The sequence below is a fragment of the Hypanus sabinus genome, chromosome 29 (assembly GCF_030144855.1).
Source record: "Hypanus sabinus isolate sHypSab1 chromosome 29, sHypSab1.hap1, whole genome shotgun sequence".
NCBI lineage: Eukaryota > Metazoa > Chordata > Chondrichthyes > Myliobatiformes > Dasyatidae > Hypanus > Hypanus sabinus.
In genome coordinates this window covers 16142022-16163285 of record NC_082734.1, presented here as the reverse complement: position 1 = coordinate 16163285, position 21264 = coordinate 16142022, and the positions used below count along the sequence as shown (strand labels likewise).

General features: G+C 44.8%; 1 protein-coding gene across 3 annotated transcripts in view; it reads left to right on the top strand.

Moving 5' to 3' along the window:
• hmgxb4a (HMG box domain containing 4a) overlaps positions 1-21264 on the top strand; it is a 59327-nt gene that overhangs the window by 17563 nt on the left and 20500 nt on the right. For all 3 annotated transcript variants that reach the window (XM_059953766.1, XM_059953764.1, XM_059953765.1), the window contains one exon: positions 5656-6614. In XM_059953766.1, coding sequence (XP_059809749.1) covers positions 5656-6614 — 959 coding nt within the window. The remainder of the gene's footprint in view (positions 1-5655; positions 6615-21264) is intronic.

Genomic DNA, 21264 nt, shown 5'->3' with positions numbered 1-21264 from the left:
TTTGGCTCTTGCTGCCTCCTCAGAGTCCACCGTTTTCCAAAATAAGAAAGTCAAAGTGAAATGTATTACCAGAGTCACCACATACAACCCTGAGATTCTTTTCCTCTGGGCATACTTAGCAAACCTATAGATCAGTAACTAAGCAGGATCAGCGGACAACAAACTGTGCAAATGCAGATATAAATAAATTGCAATAAATAAGGAGCATGAAATAAGATAAAATAGTCCTTAAATGAGTGTCGTTATCCTGTTTTGTTCGAGAGCTTGATGGTTGAGAGGTAGTAACTGTTCTTGAATCTGGTGGTGCGAGTCTTGAGACATCTGTACCTTGTACCTGATGGCAGCAGCGAAGGAAGAGCATGGCCTGAGTCATGACGACCTTTGATGATGGGTGCTGATTTTCTATGGCCATGTTTCATGTAGGTGTGCTCAGTGGTTGGGTGGGTTTTATTCATGATGTGCTGGGCCAAATCCACTATTTTAAGTGAATTTTCCTTTCAAAGGATTTGTGTTCCCATTTCAGGCTGTAATGCAGCCAATTAGCACACTTTACACCACATATCTATAGAAGTTTGCCAAGGTTTTTGAGAATAAGAATTCAGCCTCAAGGTAGTTAATGGAAAGGATTTCCTGACTACCTGTTTTCTTCTGCCTAGTGGCCACCCATTCCTTGCCTGACCACCTCATTTAAAGAAAAACTTGCTGTCCATGTAAATTTCAGCCTCATTGATGTACTCTAGTACCTTCAGCTGGTGCTCAAGCTAGCCAAACTGAAAGCTGCTGCTGCAGATGCAGTCATCTAGACTGCAAGGCACATCTGGGAATCTCTGCATTGTATTGGCCCAGAGCTCTCTTGCAATTCTTTGAACTTGGTAATTATGTGGTGTAGCGGTGTGCTACAAACAGCGCTAAAATTACGACACGGAGTCGGTAACTGCAGTCGAAGGAAAAACTTTATTCGAAAACTTCAGCCTCACTTTTAAGCCTCTGTCAACCGGCCCCCCATGGCGAAGAGGCTCCAAAGCTCTGTGCTCGCAAACCCCCGTAGGCTATCTAATTGTGAGTCGGTTCGCATACGCTAGGAAATGAGCCGCCACATAACCCCCCCCCAGAACCGGCGATACACCCCCCAATGTCCACAGCCTGGGCCAGAACCTGCTTGGGAGGTCGGCCTCTGCGCCGAGGCGCCGGAAACTCGGCCGGTTGCGCCAGGTCCACATGGGCCGGCTTGAGGCGGTCCACCGTGAAAACCTCCTCCTTCCCCCCAACGTCCAGCACGAACGTGGACCCGTTGTTCCGGAGCACCGTAAACGGCCCCTCGTATGGCCGCTGCAGCGGTGGCCGATGCCCGCCCCTTCGTACAAACACAAACTTACAGTTCCGTAGGTCTTTGGGTACGCAGGTCGGGTGCCGCCCATGCTGTGAAGTGGGTATGGGGGCCAGGTTACCGAGCTTCTCGCGATGTCTGCCCAGGACTGCAGCGGGTTCTTCCTCTTGCCCCCTCGGGGCTGGTAGGAACTCCCCGGGGACGGCCAGGGGCGCGCCGTATACCAACTCGGCCGACGAGGCGTGCAGGTCGTCCTTGGGCGCTGTGCGGATGCCGAGAAGGACCCAGGGAAGCTCGTCCGCCCAGTTGGCTCCTCGCAGGCGGGCCATGAGGGCCGACTTCAGGTGACGGTGGAAACGCTCCACTAGCCCGTTCGACTGTGGGTGGTAGGCAGTGGTGTGGTGCAGCTGAGTCCCCAAAAGGCTGGCCATAGCTGACCACAGGCTGGAGGTGAACTGGGCGCCTCTGTCGGAGGTAATGTGGGCTGGTACACCAAAGCGGGATATCCAGGTGGCGATCAGGGCTCGGGCGCAAGATTCGGAGGTGGTGTCGGTGAGCGGGACCGCCTCTGGCCATCTTGTGAACCGGTCCACGATAGTCAGGAGGTAACGCGCTCCGCGCGACACTGGCAGGGGGCCCACGATATCCACATGAATGTGGTCGAAACGCCGGTGGGCGGGATGGAACTGCTGCGGTGGGGCTTTGGTGTGCCGCTGAACCTTGGCCGTCTGGCAGTGCATGCACGTCCTGGCCCATTCACTGACCTGTTTGCGGAGTCCGTGCCAAACGAACCTGCTGGAAACCATCCGGACAGTTGTCCGGATGGAGGGATGCGCCAAGTTATGAATGGAGTCGAAAACACGTCGCCGCCAGGCTGCGGGGACGACCGGACGGGGCTGGTTGGTGGCGACGTCACAGAGTAGGGTCCTCTCACCTGGGCCCACGGGGAAGTCCTGGAGCTGCAAACCAGAGACTGCAGTCCTGTAACTCGGAATCTCCTCATCTACCTGCTGTGCCTCTGCCAGTGCCTCAAAGTCTACCCCTTGGGAAAGGGCATGAACGGTAGGGCGAGAGAGCGCATCCGCCACGACATTGTCCTTACCCGAGACGTGCCGGACATCCGTTGTGTATTCAGAGATGTAGGACAGGTGGCGTTGCTGGCGGGATGACCAGGGGTCGGATGCTTTCGTAAACGCAAAGGTAAGCGGTTTGTGGTCCGTGAACGCGGTGAAGGGCCGACCTTCTAGGAAGTACCTGAAATGCCCGATTGCCAGGTAGAGCGCCAACAGTTCCCGGTCAAAAGCACTGTACTTGAGCTCGGGTGGCCGCAGGTGTTTGCTGAAAAACGCCAGGGGTTGCCAGCGACCTGCGATGAGCTGCTCCAGCACCCCACCGACTGCCGTGTTTGATGCGTCCACTGTGAGGGCGGTAGGGGTGTCCATTCTGGGATGTACTAGCATTGCGGCGTCAGCCAAAGCTTCCTTCGTTTGAACGAAAGCGGCGGCGGACTCCTCGTCCCAGGTAATGTCCTTGCTCGGACCCGACATCAGGGCGAACAGGGGGCGCATGATCCGGGCAGCTGAAGGGAGGAAGCGGCGGTAGAAATTGACCATACCTACGAATTCCTGAAGGCCTTTGACCGTGGTGGGTCGGGGGAAGTGGCGGACCGCATCTACCTTAGCGGGCAGAGGGGTCGCCAATTGTAGCGGTGTGCTACAAACAGCGCTAAAATTACGACACGGAGTCGGTAACTGCAGTCGAAGGAAAAACTTTATTCGAAAACTTCAGCCTCACTTTTAAGCCTCTGTCAACCGGCCCCCCATGGCGAAGAGGCTCCAAAGCTCTGTGCTCGCAAACCCCCGTAGGCTATCTAATTGTGAGTCGGTTCGCATACGCTAGGAAATGAGCCGCCACAGTGGCATGATAACATAGTAATTAGCATATCTGTTTACACTGCCAGCAATTTATCCTCCAGGTTCTCTGCTTTCCATTCACATAGCAAAGATACATTGATTAGGGTTAGTAAGTTGCAGGCATGTCATGTCAGTGCCAAAAGCACGGCAATGCTTGTGGGTTGTCCCCTGAACATTTTCCGACTGTGTTAATCATTGAAATGTACAGTGAAATGCTTTTTTTTGCATCAAAGGACCTGTGACAAATAAAGATAATCCTTAAATCTCTATCTTCGGAAAGGTCAAACGAGTGCGGAGTAGGAAAAGGAATGGGCCATAATTTTATGTTTAGATTTGCTCTGCTATTCTTAAGGTTATAGATGATTTTCTGCATGTTCATGTTCCAACTTGATTCAGTTTGAAAATCTATCAGTCTGAATGTATTCAGTGACTGAGCATCCACTACACTAAGGAGTAGGAGGTTCTCTGCATGGAGGTCAGTGACCAGTGATGTTCTGCAGGGATCTGTTCTGGGACCCCTCCTCTTTGTGATTTTCATAAATGACCTGGATGAAGAAGAAGGGCGGATTAGTAAATTTGCTGATGACACAAAGTTTTGGGGGTGTTGTGGATAGTCTGGAGGATTGTCAGAGGTTACAGCGGGGCATCGATAGGGTGCAGAAATGGGCTGAGAAGTGGCAGATGGACTTCAGCCTAGGTAAGTGTGAGTTGGTTCATTTTGGTAGGTCCATTTTGAAGACAGAATATAATATAACTGGTAAGACTCTTGGCAGTGTGGAGGATCTGAGAGATATTGGGGTCCATGGCGATAGCCACTTGAAGCTGCTATACAGGTTGACAGTGTTGTTAAGAAGGCGTATGGTGTGTTGGCATTCATCAACTGTGGGACTGAGTTCAAGAGCCGAGAGGTAATGTTACAGCTGTACAAGATGTGGTCAGACCCCACTTGGAGTACTGTGTTCTTTTCTGGTCAGCTCACTACAGGAAGGATGTGGATATTGTAGAGAGAGTGCAGAGGAGATTTACAAGGATGTTGTCTGGATTTGAGAGCATGCCTTATGAGAATAGTGTACTTGGCCTTTTCTCCTTGGAGTGATGGAGGATGACAGGTGCCCTGATAGAGGTGTGTAAGATGATGAGAGGCATTGATCGCGTGGATAGTCAGAGGCTTTTTCCCAGGGCTGAAATGGCTACCACGAGGGAGCATAGTTTTAAGGTGCTTGGAAATAGGTACCGAGGGGATGTCAGGGGTAAGTTTTTCACGCAGAGAGTGGTGAGTGCATGGAATGCACTGCCGACGGCAGTGGTGGAGGCGGATACAATAGCCTCTTTTAAGAGACTCTTAGATAGGTACATAGAGCTTGGAAAAATAGAGGGCTATGCAGTAGGGAAATTCTAGGCAGTCTGTAGAGTAGGTTACATGGTCGGCACAACATTTTGGGCCAAAGGGCCTGTAATGTGCTGTAAATTTCTATGTTCTATGTTCTGAAGACTCAGAAGAGCCCTTAAGCAAATGTTTTTTTTTTCCTCTTGTTGTCAGACCAAGGGGTCCTAAGTTCTGGACTTGCTTTCTGAATCTAGGTCAAAATTCTAAGCTCCAGAAAAAATCTTTGACCCACTCTTTTCAACAATCACTGTAGTGAATTCATGCCTCTGAGGTAGCCTTTACCTGCGTTCTGTAGATGGATTAAAAACTTCAAACTATCCTCAGGTCTGGCTTCACCAAAACCTAGAATTGTCACAAGACAACTTTAGTTTCACAATTCAACTTGTTTGCAATCAAGAGTAACATTTTCTTTCCAGTTGCTTGTTGTAAATGGGCATATTTACTGTCAAAAACACTAAGACTCTAACTGGTTGCTTGGGATTTTACTGTTTTAATGTTCCTCCTTTTAAATTGAATAATCTCTTCATCTGACATCCTTTTGCCAATTCATTTACCTCCTTTCTACTTCTCTTTGCACCCCCCTCTGAATTTTTTTGTTGTCAGCAAATTTATTTTGTACTCAATCCTTTCATTCAAGTAATTCCTAAAGATCATCAGTAGTTGATTGTTGTGGCATTGGATGAGGAATAGTATATACATGTATTTATTTCCAACCATTTAACTATTTTGTAACTGTTTTAAGGTGTTTGCCTCAACAAGTTCCTGTGGTGACAACTTTGAAATTTCACTGCATTCTGAGTTAAAACATTTATCCTGAATTCTCTTTTTTGTGGGTATTTGCCTTGTATTTTGGGTAATTAGAAACATCTCATTTGCCTCCCTTGTCAATTCCCTTCATAACATTTAAAAGTCATTGAAGAAGCTATTCCACAGCTTCTCCTTTTCAGCAGGAAGAAAACTTCACAACACTCCTGTGAAGTCTTATCGTAAAACAATTGAGTATTTCTATTTTCTGTGTGTTTATGCAGAGCTGTCACCTATGGAACCTGTAAAGAAGAAAAAGAAAATCGATGGTCAACAGACTGACACTGCCATGGGCCTTCTGAAGGCTATAACCTCACCTGTATCTGCAGTTGCAAAGCCTTCTAAAAAAGTTGAGAAACCAATTTCTGCTTTTGGCTCACCATCCTACCCTCCTTTTCACACTGAGAATAAGAAGGAACATAAGAAAAAAGCTGCCAGTGCAGACCCTGAGGATCTCTCTGAAGAAGGAAGCTTCCACAAGTCAAAGAGGATGAAGCCGCTTTTTGTAAATACAGACGCTGTGACTGTGCGTGAAGGAGAGGGTTTAAAAATGAAACTCCTCCTCTCGCCTAAGGACAAGTCGGGCATGGATGATGAGGCATTCGGTTTTGCAGGGACATCAAGTCTAAAGAAATCATCAAAAAAGGCAAGTAGGGAGGAACATGGCACTTTCCTCTCTACCCTTGACACCCACAGTTTGCCAAAGCCATCAGCTGTTCGTAAAAAACACAAGTCAGAGTCTCGGGTTAGTGAGGGCTTTGACTCTGCATCGCACTTCTACCCTGAAGTTCATGCCAGTAACCTTTCTGATTATGAGCTCACTGGTTTGGAGACATTGGAGTCTGCAACGTCCTCTGGTGGGGAGCTTGAGGCTGGAGAGCTAGTTATCGACGATTCTTTCCGAGAAATGAAAAAGAAAAAGAAGAAAGACAAAAAAAGCAAAAAAAAGAAGGACAAGGACAAACACAAAGAAAAGAAACACTCAAAGTCTAAGAAGCTTCTGGTTCATGGCTCAGGGAAGGCCATGTCACCCACTAAATGCTGTTATTCACCACAGCCATCCGTAAGCACACCTTATGCATTGAATGTACACTCACCTTCTGTATTCCATATTGAAGGACAGACTGAGAAAAAGAAGAAAAAGGAAGAAAAAGATAAAGAAAAGATAGAAAAACCTGAAAAGGTAGGGCGACTCAAGTACTTTTATTGAAGTATTTAAACTTTTAGTTACTTGTCCAAGTTTAGATTGGATATGATCACATGTGAGAAAATATTTTATGAACATCTGATTGATCCTTGGGAATGAAACACTTTTGAAGTGTAGTCACCATTTTAATCTTGGAAGTAATGGCTGCCCTAGAGTGAGACCATTCTCTAACTTGATCAGCGTATTCCAAAAAAAACACAAGAAGGACTTAACGACGTCTGAAGCTAATGAATAGTTTGCTGTATTCTTATCAATTGATAGCACAGTCCATTTGTGTGATTTGTTTTAAAATATTAGAACTTATTCAGAAGAAAGTGCATTTGAGATGTTGACTTTCTGAATAGCTGCCTTAATCATTTTGTTTCCTGCCTCTTTTGCTGATTATGAAGATATTGAATACACATTTTTCACTTTGTAAATACTAGATTTTGAATTTATTTTTTCCTGATGGGGGTTTTGAAGAAAATGTTTCTTTCAGTTTGGGGCTTTGCACAAATGTAAAGGTACTGGACCAAAAGCCTGGGTTACTGAATATAATACTTGTCCAATTAACGAATTAACAATGTGTTGCAAGTACTATAATACATAAGTAATCCAAGTTGAGTTCCCATCTGCTCCTGACATTACCTGATTCTCCTCCTGATCCATTCATACCAAGAATTGAGAAACAATTTGTGGCTTTTTGTTTGACTCACTAATAGCTAAATGCCCATAAATGGGTGCCTGTGACTTTTGGTTTCAGTAATTATTATTATGATGCTGGTTTTCTCAGTGTTAATTTGATTAGTTCTTGTCCTTTCACTCCAGCACCTTTTAACCAAGTAAAACTGCTATACTCTCAAACAAGGTGTGACGGTATGTTGGGGCCAATCAAAGGTAATTTAAGGAAGAAGGATCCTGACAAGTAGGTTGAACTATGTCACTAAATCAAATTTATTAACATATGCACAAGTACTTGTATAGATAGGTGTAATTAAAAACTTGCAGCAGCCACACAACAACATATAAGTAGAGTTCACAAGAAAACTATAATTTAAGCATGATTTATACAAAACTTATACAAGAAAGCACAAGACAGTGCATTTTAGTGCAGTGAAGTAAAAATGGCCCTAATGTTACTAAGCTGCCGTGATTAGGGTTTTCCCAGTTGGTTCAAGACTGAATGGTTGAAAGGAAGTAGCTGTTCTTGAACCTGGTGATGTGGGGCTTCTGTACTTCCAGTCTGTTGGTAGCTGAAAGATGATATTTGATGATAACTGTTGCTGCCTTGAGGCAGAGTTTCCTTTAAGTACCATCAATGGTGGGGGGGGGGATTTGCCCGTGATTTATTGGACAAAATCCATTACTTTCTGCAGCTTATCTTCCTGTGCATTCGAATTGCTGTACCAGACCGTGATGCAATCAATTAGGGTACTTTCACCAGTGGTAGGATTACGTTGCTACAGCTGAATTTTGTATACTGTACAAAGATAGAATTAGAGATAGATTTTTTAACTCTTGGTAATGATAGCACAAATATAACCTTTGTCTGGCTATTAGACTGACAAAGAGGGGGCAAGTTAAGACCGATTAAGTTAGTGATGGGTCATTTAAAAAAACAAAATTCAGCAGTCCATTTTTACAAAATCAAAGTCAGTGAATTTATCAAATCAAATCAAGTTTAATTATCATTCTAACCATACATAGATATAGCTGAACAAGACAGTTCCTCTGGGGCTAAGGTGCAAAGCATTCAAAAATAGTAAGTATCATATTATTATCATATACTACCCTGAGATTCAGTTTCTTGTAGACATTTACAAGAAAATAAAGAAATACAACAGAATTTATGAAAGCTAGACATAATCAAAGACTGACAACTAATATGCAGAAGAATATATATTCTGCAAATTAAAAAAATACTAACAGCATGAATTTTAAGGTCCTTGAAAGTGAGTCTGTAGGTTATGAAATCAGTTCAGAGTTGTAGAGAGTGAGATTATCGATGTTGGTTTAGGAGCCCATTGGTTCCTGAAGCTGGTTGTTTCTGCACCAAAGGTTCCTGTACTTCCTGACCAATGGTAGTAGTGAGAAGAGAGCATGGCCAGGTTTTTGGGGGGGGGGTCTTTGATGATGGATACTGCCTTCTTGTAACAGCACTCCTTGTAAATGTGCTCAATGGTGGGGAGGGCTTTGCCTGTGATAGACTGGGCTGTATCCAACACTTTCTATAGACTTTTCTGCTCTTGGGCATTGGTGCTTCCAGACCAGGCCATGATGCAACCAGTCAGGATACTCTCCACTATGCATCTATAGAAGTTTGCCAAAGTTTTAGATCATGTGTTGAATCCATGCAAGCTTCTAAGAAAGTAGAGACACTGTTGTTCTTAACGCTGCGATGGCTCTTATGTGCTGATCTCAGGACAGATTCTCTGATGTAATTAAGCCAAAGAATTTAAAGTTACTGACCTTCTCCATTTACGATCCCCAAAAGAGGACTGGTTCACGAACCTCCAGTTTCTTCTTCCTATAATCAATAATAAGCTTGTGTTTACTTTTGTTGAGGGAGAGGTTGTTGTTTTCTCTTTTGTAATTTATTTTTTTATTGAAGTTCATAATCAAACAAACATTTCCATAAGATGTATTTCAGATATTGTACATATATATCATATATGCCACAAATCTCCACATAATATTTATCTGAGGTATACACTTATAGAAAAGAACAAGTGAAAGGAGAAAACTATGTACAAGTAGGGAGTGATCTTTTTTTTAACAACATATTCATTGATTTGTGAGAATAAAATCAGGCCTATGAGGTTGTTGATTTCAATCTCCCTCCTACGTATATACTGATTAATCTTTACCATTGGAGCTGTACTTAGCCACACAATCAGAGATATAAAGCAACTAGAGTAGTGTCTAACCACACAGCCTTGTGGTGCTTCTGTGCTGATGGTGATTGTGGAGGAGATGCTGTTGTTAAACTCTACTGACGTGATGAAATCGAGGACCCAGTTCCACAGGCTTAGGTCATGGAGCATAGTGTTTAGTTTCAAGGGGATGATAATGTTGAGTGCTGAGCTGTAGTCAATGAAGAGCATGCTGATGTAAGTATCTTCATTGTGCAGATATTCCAGAACTAACAAAATGGCATCTGCTCTTGACCTGCTGTGACGGTAGGCAAAATAGAGCAGATCCAGCTCACACCTCAGGTAGGAGTTGATGTGCTTCATGGCCAGCCCTTCAAAACACTTGGTCACAGTGCTACAGGATGCTAGTCACCCAGGCAGGCTACCGCATTCTCCTTTAGCACTGGTCTGGTTGAACCCTGCTTGAAGCAGATGGGTAACTCAGACTACTAAAGCAAGGGGTTGAAGATGTCCATTAGCAACTCAGCCAGTTGTTTAACATAGATCTTCAGTACTTGGCAGGTATGTCACCTGTGCCAAGTGTTTTTCACGGATTCATTCTCCTGATGAATGTTCTTAGGTTGGCCTCAGAGACTGAATCTATTTGCTCCATTTCAGTGATCTTATTTATTTTGTCAGTTGATATGTTTCAAATACTCAATTCAAATATAGAAAATGCTGGAAAGAGAAACCAATTAAACCCTTTGTTAGAACTATAAAAGAGAACAAGTTGATTTTAAGTTGTAGAGAAGGTGGGACGGGAATCGGAATTGGAAGTATACTTATTATCACTGTCTTAGTACAGTGAAAAGATATAACGTTATTTTAAGTTACAAAAATAAATAGTTCAAAAGAGGAATAATGAGACAGTGTTCATGAATTGTTCAGATATCTGATGACAGAGGGGAAGGAGCTTTTCCTGAATGATCAAGCTCCTGTGCCTCCTCCCTGATGGTACTATTTTTCATTTTTAGAACCTTTTTATTGTTACATAATGTCCTACAGCTATAAGATGATAGAAAACTTCAATAAATTAATATATATGCAATTAATAAAGCTGAAGAAAATAAAAACTGATCGTAATATATAAAAATGAAAAAAAAATTATATGTAAGGAAAAGAAGGAAAAAAAAACCCATCTAACTAAGAAAAAAAACCCACTGACTACAAAAAAAAGGGAAAAAACCCATTAGGAATCAACCCCCGGAGCAATACGTCTTACCATCATCTATATATGTAAAGAAAAACAATCATCAACAGCCAATTCATATTTATATAGAATAAGATTGGAAGGAAACCATATAAAATAATTCAAATTAAATGATAATATTAGGCAAAAGAGCCCCATCTTCTCTCAAAATGGAACCGGGGATCAAAAGTTCTACTTATAATTTTTTCCAAACTGAGACATAACATTACTTGAGAAAACCATTCAATTAATGTAGGGACAGAGGTATCTTTCCATTTTAATAAAATAGCCCTTCTTGCCAATAATGTAACAAATGCAATTACATGTTGATCTGAAGATGAAATACCCTGAATATGATGCGGAACTATTCCAAATAGAACAGTCGATCTGTTAGGTTGTAAATTAATTTTCAGAGCTTTAGAAATAGTAGAAAATAAAGATTTCCAAAACGGTTTTAATGAAGAACATGACCAGAACCTATGTGACAAAGTAGCTACTTCAGTTTTACACCTATCACAGTGGTTGTCTATACTAGGGAATATTTTAGATAGTCTCTCCTTTGTTAGTAATTCCCTGACAGTACTAATGAGAAGAGGGCATGTTCTGGATGGTAAGTGTCCTTAATGATAGATGCTATCTTCTTGAGGCACTGCCTCTTGAAGATGTCCTCAATGGTAGGGATGGTTATGCCTATGATGGAGCTGGCTGAGCGTACAATCCTCTGCAGCCTCTTGTTGTGCATTGGACTGTCCATACTCGGCTGTGATGCAACCAATCAGAGTGCTCTCCACTGTGCATTTATACAGAGTTGCAAGAGTCTCTGGTGACATACCAGATCTCCCAAAACTAATGAAGAAGAACCATAGGCTTGCCTTCTTCATGATTGTATCAGTATGTTGGGCCCAAGATAGAACCTTGGAGATTTGATACCCGTGAGCTTAAAGCTGACCACGCTTCCCACTACTAATGACTGCTGTGAGGTTTTTGTGATGTGATTCAACCTGCTGATCTATCTCACCTCTGCAGCGAACTCTGATCAAATGAGGCCAAGGTTGATTAACGTATAAACCAGATCACTTTTTCAACAGCTAATGAGGGAAGTTAGAAAGAGAGAACACAAAGTAATGTAGAATTTGTGAAATGCAGAGCTGCAAGAAATGTCCAGCAGGTCAACCCATCTTGGTAGAGATGGAAAACTAAGTCGGTAAAGATGATCTAAGGCAGAACTGGAGAATTCTGATAAAGACAGCAACAGGGAGCAAAGTATCTGAAATTGTTGATTGGATTCCAGAAGGCTAAGACAGAAGCTAAGGTGTGTCATTGGGGCTTTGTTACGACAGGGCAAGAGGCCAAACACTTGTAGATTGGAGTGGGATGGGAAGTTAAAGTGGCTGACAACAGGAAGCTCAGGATCATCTTGTGGATTGTACTCGAGTTGTCTTTATATGTTAATTTTCTCCAGTGTAGAGAAAGCCACGTAGTGAACATCAAAAGCAGTACGCTACATTTGAAAATGTCCAAGTGTATTAGATGTATCAAATAACTTTATATTAATCTTATTAACCAGCAGTTGGGCCATTGCGTTGGCGATTCAAGTGCTTGTCTAGGTGTTTTTTAGAATGTTGTGGGAATCCTTGCTTCTATCAACTCCTCAAGCAGTGCATTCCAGACTGCAATCAATCACTGAGTGATAAAATTCTTCTTAGATCCCCTCCAAACCTTTTGCTATTCCTTACCTTATACTTATATTTATACTAGAGTCATACTCTTAGAGTACTACACCTCAGAAATGGGCCTCTTAGCTCATCTGGTCCATTGACCCATACCTGGACCATAGCCTTTCATATTCCTTCCATCCACATAATTTTCCAAGTTTCTCTTCAATGCTGAAATTAAACCTGCATCCACCACTTCCACTAGCTGCTCGTTCCACCCCCTCACCCCCCTCTGAGTGAAGAAGTTCCCCCTGTAGGTTTCACCTTTCATCCTTAACCCATCACCTCTAGTTCTAGTCTTACCCAACTTCAGTGGAAAAAGCCTGCTTGCATTTGCCCTATCTAAACTGCTCATAATCTTGTATACCTCTATCAAACTTCCCCTCATTCTCGTACGCTCCAGGGAATTAAGCCCTAACCTATTCAACCTTTCCCTATAACTCATGTTCTCAAATCCTGGCAAAACCCTTGTAAATTTTCTCTGTACTCTTTCAATCTTATGTCTTTAATGTAGATAGGTGGCCAGAACGGCACACAATACTCCAAATTAGGCCCCACCAGCGTATTATACAACTTCCCAATATCCCAACTCCTGGTCTCAGAACTATGGTTTATGAAGGCCAATTTTAGAAAAGCCCTCTTTACAATTCTTCCTACCTCTGGCACCACTTTCAAGGAATTATGGATCCTACCTGGTTTACCCTCCCAAAGTGCAACACATCATATTTGTATTAAATTCCATCTAACACGTTCAAAGTGTTGGATGAACTCAGCAGGCCAGGCAACATCTATGGAAAGGAATAAGCAGTAGTTTTTTTCAGGTTGAGACTCTTGATCTGGACTGGTGTACCTAGTAAAGTGGCCACTGTGTACATGTGCTACCAATATTTTTGCGGGCTGGTTTATTAAAGATGTTGGGGAGGGTTTAAGCTAATTTACAAGGAGTTGTGAACTGGAGTGAAGGGACTCAGAATAGGACAGATGGTAAAAAAGCAAAGATAGCGTGCAGTCAGACTGTTGGGAAGGGAGGGTAGATGATCAGGATGAGTATCAGAGTATTTGGGATGCAGAATCAAAAAGGGTACAGTACTTGGTACACGGAGTATACGAAATAAGATGGATGTTCCAGCAGTTTTACAGATTGTCGGTTATGATGTTGTGGCCATCACTAAATTGTGGCTGAAGGATGGTTGTAGTTGGAAACTGAATATCCAAGGTTACACATTGTATCGGAGGGATAGGAACATAGGCAGAGGGAGTGGCATGGCTCTGCTGGTAAAGAATAGCATCAAATCATTAGAAGTATGTGATGCAGGATTGGAAGATGTTGAAATCTTGTGGGTTGAATTCAGAAACTGCAAGGGTAAAAGGACCTTAATGGCAGGTATATACAGGCCTCCAAACAGTAGCTGGGATGTGGACTACTGATTATGATGGGAACTAGAAAAGGCCTGTCAAAGGGGCGATGTGAGAGTCATGGGAGATTTTTGCCATGCAGGTAGATTGGGAAAATGAGTTTGGTAATGGATCTCGCGAGTGAATTTGTTGAATGCCTTTGAGGTGGCTTTTTAGGACAGCTTGATGTTGAGCCTACTAGGGGATCAGCTTTACTGGATTGGGTGTTATGTAATGAACAGAGGCGAGTAGAGAGCTCCTGAAGGAATGCTTAACAGGCAGTGATCACAATATAATTAATTCAACTTGAAATCTGATAGGGAGAAAGTAAAGTCTGATATAGCAATATTTCAGTGGAGTAAAGGAAATTACAGTGGTATGAGAGAAGAGTTGGCCAAAGTAAATTGGAAGGAGATGCTGGCAGGGATGACAGCAAAGCAGCAATGGTGTGAGTTTCTGGGGGGAAATGAGGAAGAAGGTGCAGGATAGATGTATTCCAAAAACAAAGAAATACTCAAGTGGCAGAATAGTACAAAGGATGACGAGGGAAGTTAAAGCTAATGCAGGAGGGTCGAGGATTGGGAAGTTTTTAAAAGCCCTTCAAAATTATTAGGGGGAAAAAGATGAAATATAAAAGCAAGCTAGCAAGCAATATCAAAGTGGGTAGACAAAAAGCTTTTTCAAGTATATAAAAGATAAGAGAGATGAAACTGGATATAGAACCACTAGAAAATGAGACCGGAGAAATAATAACGTAGGACAAGGAGTTGGCAGATGAACTAAATGAGTATTTTGCATCAGTATTCACTGTGGAAGACTCTGGCATTGTGCCAGATGTTGAAGGGTGTGAGGGAAGACTTGTCAGTTCAGTTACTATTACAAGGGGGAAGATGCTCACAAAGCTGGAAGACCTAAAGGTGCATATGTCATCTGGATCAGATGAACTGCACCCTAGGGTTCTGAAAGAGGTAGTGGTAGAGATTGTGGAGGCATTAGTTATAATCTTTAAATAATCTTTGGACTCTTGCATGGTTCTGGAGGTCTGGAAAACTGCAAAGGTCATTCAACTCTTTATAGAAGGAGGGAGGCAGCAGAAGGGAAATTATTGACATGTTAGCTTGACCTCAGTGGTTGGGAAGATGTTGCAGTCAATCGTTAAGGATGAGGTTATGACACTTGCTGGCAGAGGTCAAGATGGGATGAAGTCAGCATGGTTTCCATAAAGGAAAATCTTGATTGGAATTCTTTGAGGAGATTACAAGTAGGATGGATAAAGGGATGTCATATATTTGGACTTTCAGAATGTGCCACACATGAAGCTGCTTACCAAGTTAAGAGCTCTTAGTATTACAAAAAATTTACTAGCATGGTTAGAGCATTGGCTGATTGGTAGGATGCAGTGAGTAGGAATAAAAGGATCCTTTTCTGATTGGCTGCCGGTAACTAGTGGTGTTCTGCAGGGATTGGTGTTAGGACTGCTTCTTTTTATGCTGTCTATCAGTGATTTAGATCAGCCTTTCTCAACCTTTTTGTCCTGGAGGAAGCTTAGAAATATTTTTCAGATCTCAGGGAACTCCTGCGTAAAATTATTATATCTATAGCTCACTAGGTTAGTGTGATCAGTAAGTTGTAGATAATAATAATACAAAAATAATTGTCAGTGCACTTTTGAGTAGAGAATGAATTTAAAGCCAACCTTACTTGAAAATTCCTTCTTTAGAATGACAATTTCACTCCAATTTTCTACTTGTAGAGTTTGTTCGCTTCCGTAAGTCAGTCGGTGGTGCGTAAGGGGAAGTTGGGAAGTAATTCAGGAGGGAGAGGCTGGGGTTACAGCTCAATTTGGGCGAGTCCATTCAATGCTCGGAAATGCACTTCATGCTCCTCATTAGCCTACTGTCCTCCCCTCTGTAAAATACAGCACTCACCATCAGCCTACCATCCTCCCCTCTGTGCAAGTATCAAAGGCCTCATCTATCTTATGTTAAAAACTGAGAATGGACTCAACCAAATAAACACGGTCCTACTGCACATTGACAAACTGGGCTGAGAGACCTCTAGCAAGATTGCTAATGGGGCTGCTCAGTCACTGCCCATCACACATTGCGCATTGCATGAAGTTTAAAAAAATGGTTTATCTTTTTAAGTATGATTTCTCATGGAGCTCTGGTTGAGAAACCCTGATTTAGATGATGGAATAGATGGCTTTGTTGCTTAGTTTGCAAATGATATCAAGATTGGTGGAGGGGCAGGTAGTGTTGAAACAGGAAGACAGCAGAAGGACTTAGACAGATTAGGAGAATGGGCAGGAAAGTGGCAAATTAAATACAATGTTGGAAAATGCATGGTCATGCACTTTGGTAGAAGAAGTAAATGTGCAGATTATTTTCTAAATGGGGAGAAAATCCGAAAGTTTGAGGTGCAAAGGGTCTTGGGAGTCCTTGTGCAGAACACCCTAAAGGTTAATTTGCAGGTTAAGTTGGTGGTGAGGAAGACAACTACAATGTTAGTATTCATTTCAAGAGGTCTAGAACATAACAGCAGGTTTTTGATGCTGAGGCTTATTAAGGCACTGGGGTGAGGTCTCATTTTGAGTATTGAGAACAGCTTTGGGCTCCTTATCTAAGAAAAGAAGCACTGGCATTGGAGAGGGTTCAGAGGAGGTTCACAAGGATGATTTAGGGAATGAAAGAGTTATCATAAGAGGAATGTTTGATGTTTCTCAGCCTGTGCTCACTGGAATTTAGAAGGATGGGGTAGTGTAGGACAAGAGGGCACAGTCTCAAGATAGAGGGGTGAACATTTCAAACAGAGATGCAGTGAAATTTCTTTAGCCATTAGGTGGTGAATTTGTGGAATTTGTTACCACAGGCAGCTGTGGAGGCCAGGTCGTTGAGTGTACTTAAGGCAGTACTTGATAGTTTCTTGATTGGCCTTGGCATCAAAGGTTACAGGAAGGCCAGGAAGTGTGGCTGAGGAGGGAGGAAAAAAGATCAGCCATGATTGAAGGGCAGAGCAGGCTCAATGGGCCAGATAACCTAATTCTGTTCCTATGTCTTCCGGTCTTAGTGTCAATTTCAGGGATCTTTGAACTTAAAACACCAAGGCCCCTGTGTTTGTCAATATTCCCAACAGTTCTGCTATTCATGTGATGTGTTATTCATCCTTTCAATATGTGTCACTTAGAACCTATCAGGATAAATTTCATCTATATTATTCAGTTACCTCAACTCCTATCCTCACAGTGCCAACAATTTTTGTATCCTCTGCAAGGTTCCCAACATGAGCAGCTGATCACGGGCTTCCAAACACACTGTAGTTCTCCACTATCACCCACTGATTCCTATTCCTAAGCTAACTTTAGATCCAACTTGTCCTGTATCCCATACGCTATTATCCTTTGCGCTGGTCTTTCATGTGGGACCTAGTTAAAGACCTTACTGAAATCCAGCTAGACTGCACTGTCCTTAATATAATTAGATACCTCTACAAAAAAAAATTAAACTGATCAGACATGTTCTCTCACCAGCAATCTGTGCTTATTTATTGATCAACCTGGATCTTTCCAAGAATGATCAATCGTGCTTCTTAGGGTTTTTTTTGAAATAACTTCCTACCACTGATGTTGAGCTAACTGGCCAATATTTGCTGCCTTCTAGTCTGGCATTTCACCTGTGGCCAGTGGAGTTTTAAATATTTGTTTTAAATATTTTAAATATTGTTGGGGCCCCAGCAATGATCTCCCTCAGGCTGCAGAGATTTATCTACCTTTATGTCCACTGAGCCATCTAATAACTCCTTTTTTAATTGTAATGTGGTTTAGAATTTCACCATCCCACATGAAATGTTCAATTGCAATGTCTTCTTTGTGAATACAGATGAAAAATATTCACCCACATCCTTGCTCATATTCTCTGGCTCCATGCATAGGTTGCCCCTTTTGGTCCTAAAACAGTCTCACACCTTATTACTCTCTTTGCTCTTTATATACTTAATAAATATATTTGAAGATTCCACCAGGGGGCATAAGGAGAAGGTCCCAATAGCACCAATACCCTGGAATAGATGAGCACCAGTGAATAGCTGTTAACAGCAATGAGTTTTTTTTAATAAATATGGGTACCATTTGAGCTCGGAGCTGAGATGTTAATTGTCAGACTGTGGCGACCTGCTTCCCAGCGCACTTGAACTGAGGCATTGAGGCCGGTCCCAAAGAGGGCGCCAGGCCTTCTTCACCAGCAAGGGGAAAAGCCCGCGTGCGGGACAGGACCGTGAATACGCGCGCCCTATGGTACTCCCGCCCGAGGAGGGAGGGAACAGGAAGGCTCTAAAGTGAGGCCGCAAAGTTTAAATAAACCTCTTTTGCAGCTGCAGCTCACCGACTACGTGTCATTATTTCAGCGCTGCGTGTAGCACGCCGCTACAATTGGTGACCCCGACGGCCCAAACAATATTTGGACCGGAGATGAACGATGCAGCATCTGTTCATGCAGTTTCGTTAAAACTGCCAAGCTTCTGGACGCTGCGACCTCACCTATGGTTCCGGCAAGCAGAAGCTCAATTCCACATTTGGCAGATAACCTTGGATGCCACATGTTACTACTACGTGGTGAGCTCCCTCGACCAGGAGACAGCCGCCCAGGTTGAGGAGTTCATACAGTCGCCCCTGGAGGACGGCAAATACACAGAATTCAAAGCCCTGCTCATAAGGACTTTCGGACTCTCACAGCACGAGTGAGCTGCCCTTTTACTGCACCTGGATGGTTTGGGGGACAGGCCACCATCGGCTTTGATGAACAAGATGCTGTCCCTGGCCGAAGGACACAAGCCCTGCCTCATGTTTGAGCAGGCGTTCCTGGAGCAGCTGCCTGAGGACATACGCCTGCTGCTGTCTGACGCAGATTTCAGCGACCCCCGGAAGGTGGCGGCCCAGGCAGACGTGCTGTGGAAAGCCAAGAAGGAGAGTGGGGCGTCCGTCGCACAGATTAGCAGACCAGACCGGGACCGGCCGCAGAGCCCACTAACCCCAGAGGCAGGGGTGAGGAGACCAACGAACATTGGTGCTTCTACCACCAGCGGTGGGGTGCAGAAGCACAAGTTCCCGGGAAACGACAGGGCCAGCCGCCACTGATGGCTACAGCAGCTGGCCATCAGGATAGCCTCCTGTATGTCTGGGACAAGCAGTCAGGACGCCGCTTTTTGGTTGACACCGGAGCCAAGATCAGTGTCTTACCTCCGACAAGTTATGACACCCGCAACAGAGAACTGGGTCCCACCCTGAGGGCCGCGAACAGCAGCACAGTAAGGACCTATGCACCGTCAGGTGCGGCTACAGTTTGGCTCCAGCCGGTTCATGTGGGTCTTCACACTGGTTGCCGTATCCCAACCGCTCCTGAGAGCGGATTTTTAGCGAGCTCACAGCCTACTGGTTGACCTGCAAAGGAAGAGACTGATTCACGCTGAGACCTTTCAAACGTTCTCCCTGGGTGAAGCCCAGTTGCCAGCCCCACACCTAGACTCCATCACGCTGTCCGACAACGACTTCACCAGAGTCCTGGTGGATTTCCCATCGGTTCTGGTGCCACGGTTCACGGCAGCCATGCCCAGACACGGCATACTGCACCGCACCCCTCCACGCCCGTGCTTGAAGGCTTCCCCCGGACAAGCTCCGACTGGCGAAGGAGGAGTTCAAGAGGATGGAGGAATTGGGGATCATACAGTGGTCCGACAGCCCATGGGATTTTCTCCAAGTTAGACCTCGTCAGGGGATACCATCAAATCCCGATGCATCCGGACGACATCCCCAAAACAGCACTGATCACCCCGTTCGGTCTTTTCAAGTTCCTCCGCATGCCGTTCGGCCTAAAGAATGCTGCACAGACATTTCAGCGGTTAATGGATGCAGTGGGACGCAACCTGGACTTCGCTTTCATCTATTTGGACAACATTCTCATAGCCAGCAGTAGTCGTCAGGAGCATCTGTCCCACCTCTGTCAACTCTACGCCCAACTGAGTGAATACGGCCTAACAATCAACCAGGCCAAATGTCAGTTTGGGCTCGACACCATCGACTTCCTGGGCCACAGGATTACTAAAGACGGGGCAACCCTTCTGCCCGCCAAGGTAGACGCGGTCTGCCATTTCCCCCGACCCAACACAATCAAAGGCCTTCAGGAATTTGTGAATATGGTAAATTTCTACCACCGCTTTCTCCCTTGAGCAGCCCGAATCATGCGCTCCCTGTTCGCCCTGATGTCAGGTAAGGGCAAGGACATTACCTGGGACGAGGAGTCCACCGCCGCTTTCATTAAAACCAAAGAAGCCTTGGCAAACGCCGCGATGCTAGTACACCTCAGAAAGGACGTCCCTACCGCCTTCACAGTGGACGCATCTAACACGGCAGTCTGTGGAGTGCTGGAACAACTCATCGAGGGTTGCTGACAACCCCTGACATTTTTCAGCAAACACCTACAACCATCCGAGCTCAAATACAGTGCTTTCGACCGGGAACTGTTGGCGCTATACCTGGCAATCTGGCATTTCAGATGCTTCTTAGAAGGTAGGCCCTTCACCGCGTTCACGAAAGCATCCGACCCCTGGTTGTCCCGCCAGCAGCGACATCTGTCCTACTTCTCCGAATACACGACGGATGTCTGGCATGTCTCAGGAAAGGACAATGTTGTGGCGGACGCCCTCTCCCGCCCTAACATCCAAGCCCTGTCCAAGGGGGTAGACTGTGAAGTGCTGGCAGAGGCGCAGCGGGCAGACGAGGAGATCCCTAGTTACAGAACCGCAGTCTCCGGTTTGCAGCTCCAGGACCTCCCCGTAGGCCCAGGTGAGAGGACCCTACTCTGTGACGTCACCACCTGCCAACCCCGCCCCATTGTCCCAGCAGCCTGGCGGCGGTGCGTTTTCAACTCCATTCACAACTTAGCGCACCCCTCCATCAGGACAACCATCCGGATGGTAGCCAACAGGTCTGTTTGGCACAGACTCCGCAAGCAGGTCAGTGAATGGGCCAAAACGTACATGCACTGCCAGACAGCCAAGGTGCAGCGGCACACCAAAGCCCTGTCGCAGCAGTTCCACCCCACCCGCCGGCGTTCCGACCACATTCATGTGGATATCGTGGGCCCCCTGCCAGTGTCGCGAGGAGCGTGGCACCTCCTGACTATCGTGGACCGGTTCACAAGATGGCCAGAGGCGGTCCGGCTCACTGACATCACCTCCGAATCAGCGCCCGAGCCCTGATCGCCACCTGGATATCTCGCTTTGGTGTACCGACCCATGTTACCTCTGACAGAGGCGCCCAGTTCACCTCCAGCCTGTGGTCAGCTATGGCCAGCCTTTTGGGGACATAGCTGCACCACACAACTGCCTACCACCCACAGTCGAACGGACTAGTGGAGCGTTTCCACTGTCACCTGAAGTCGGCT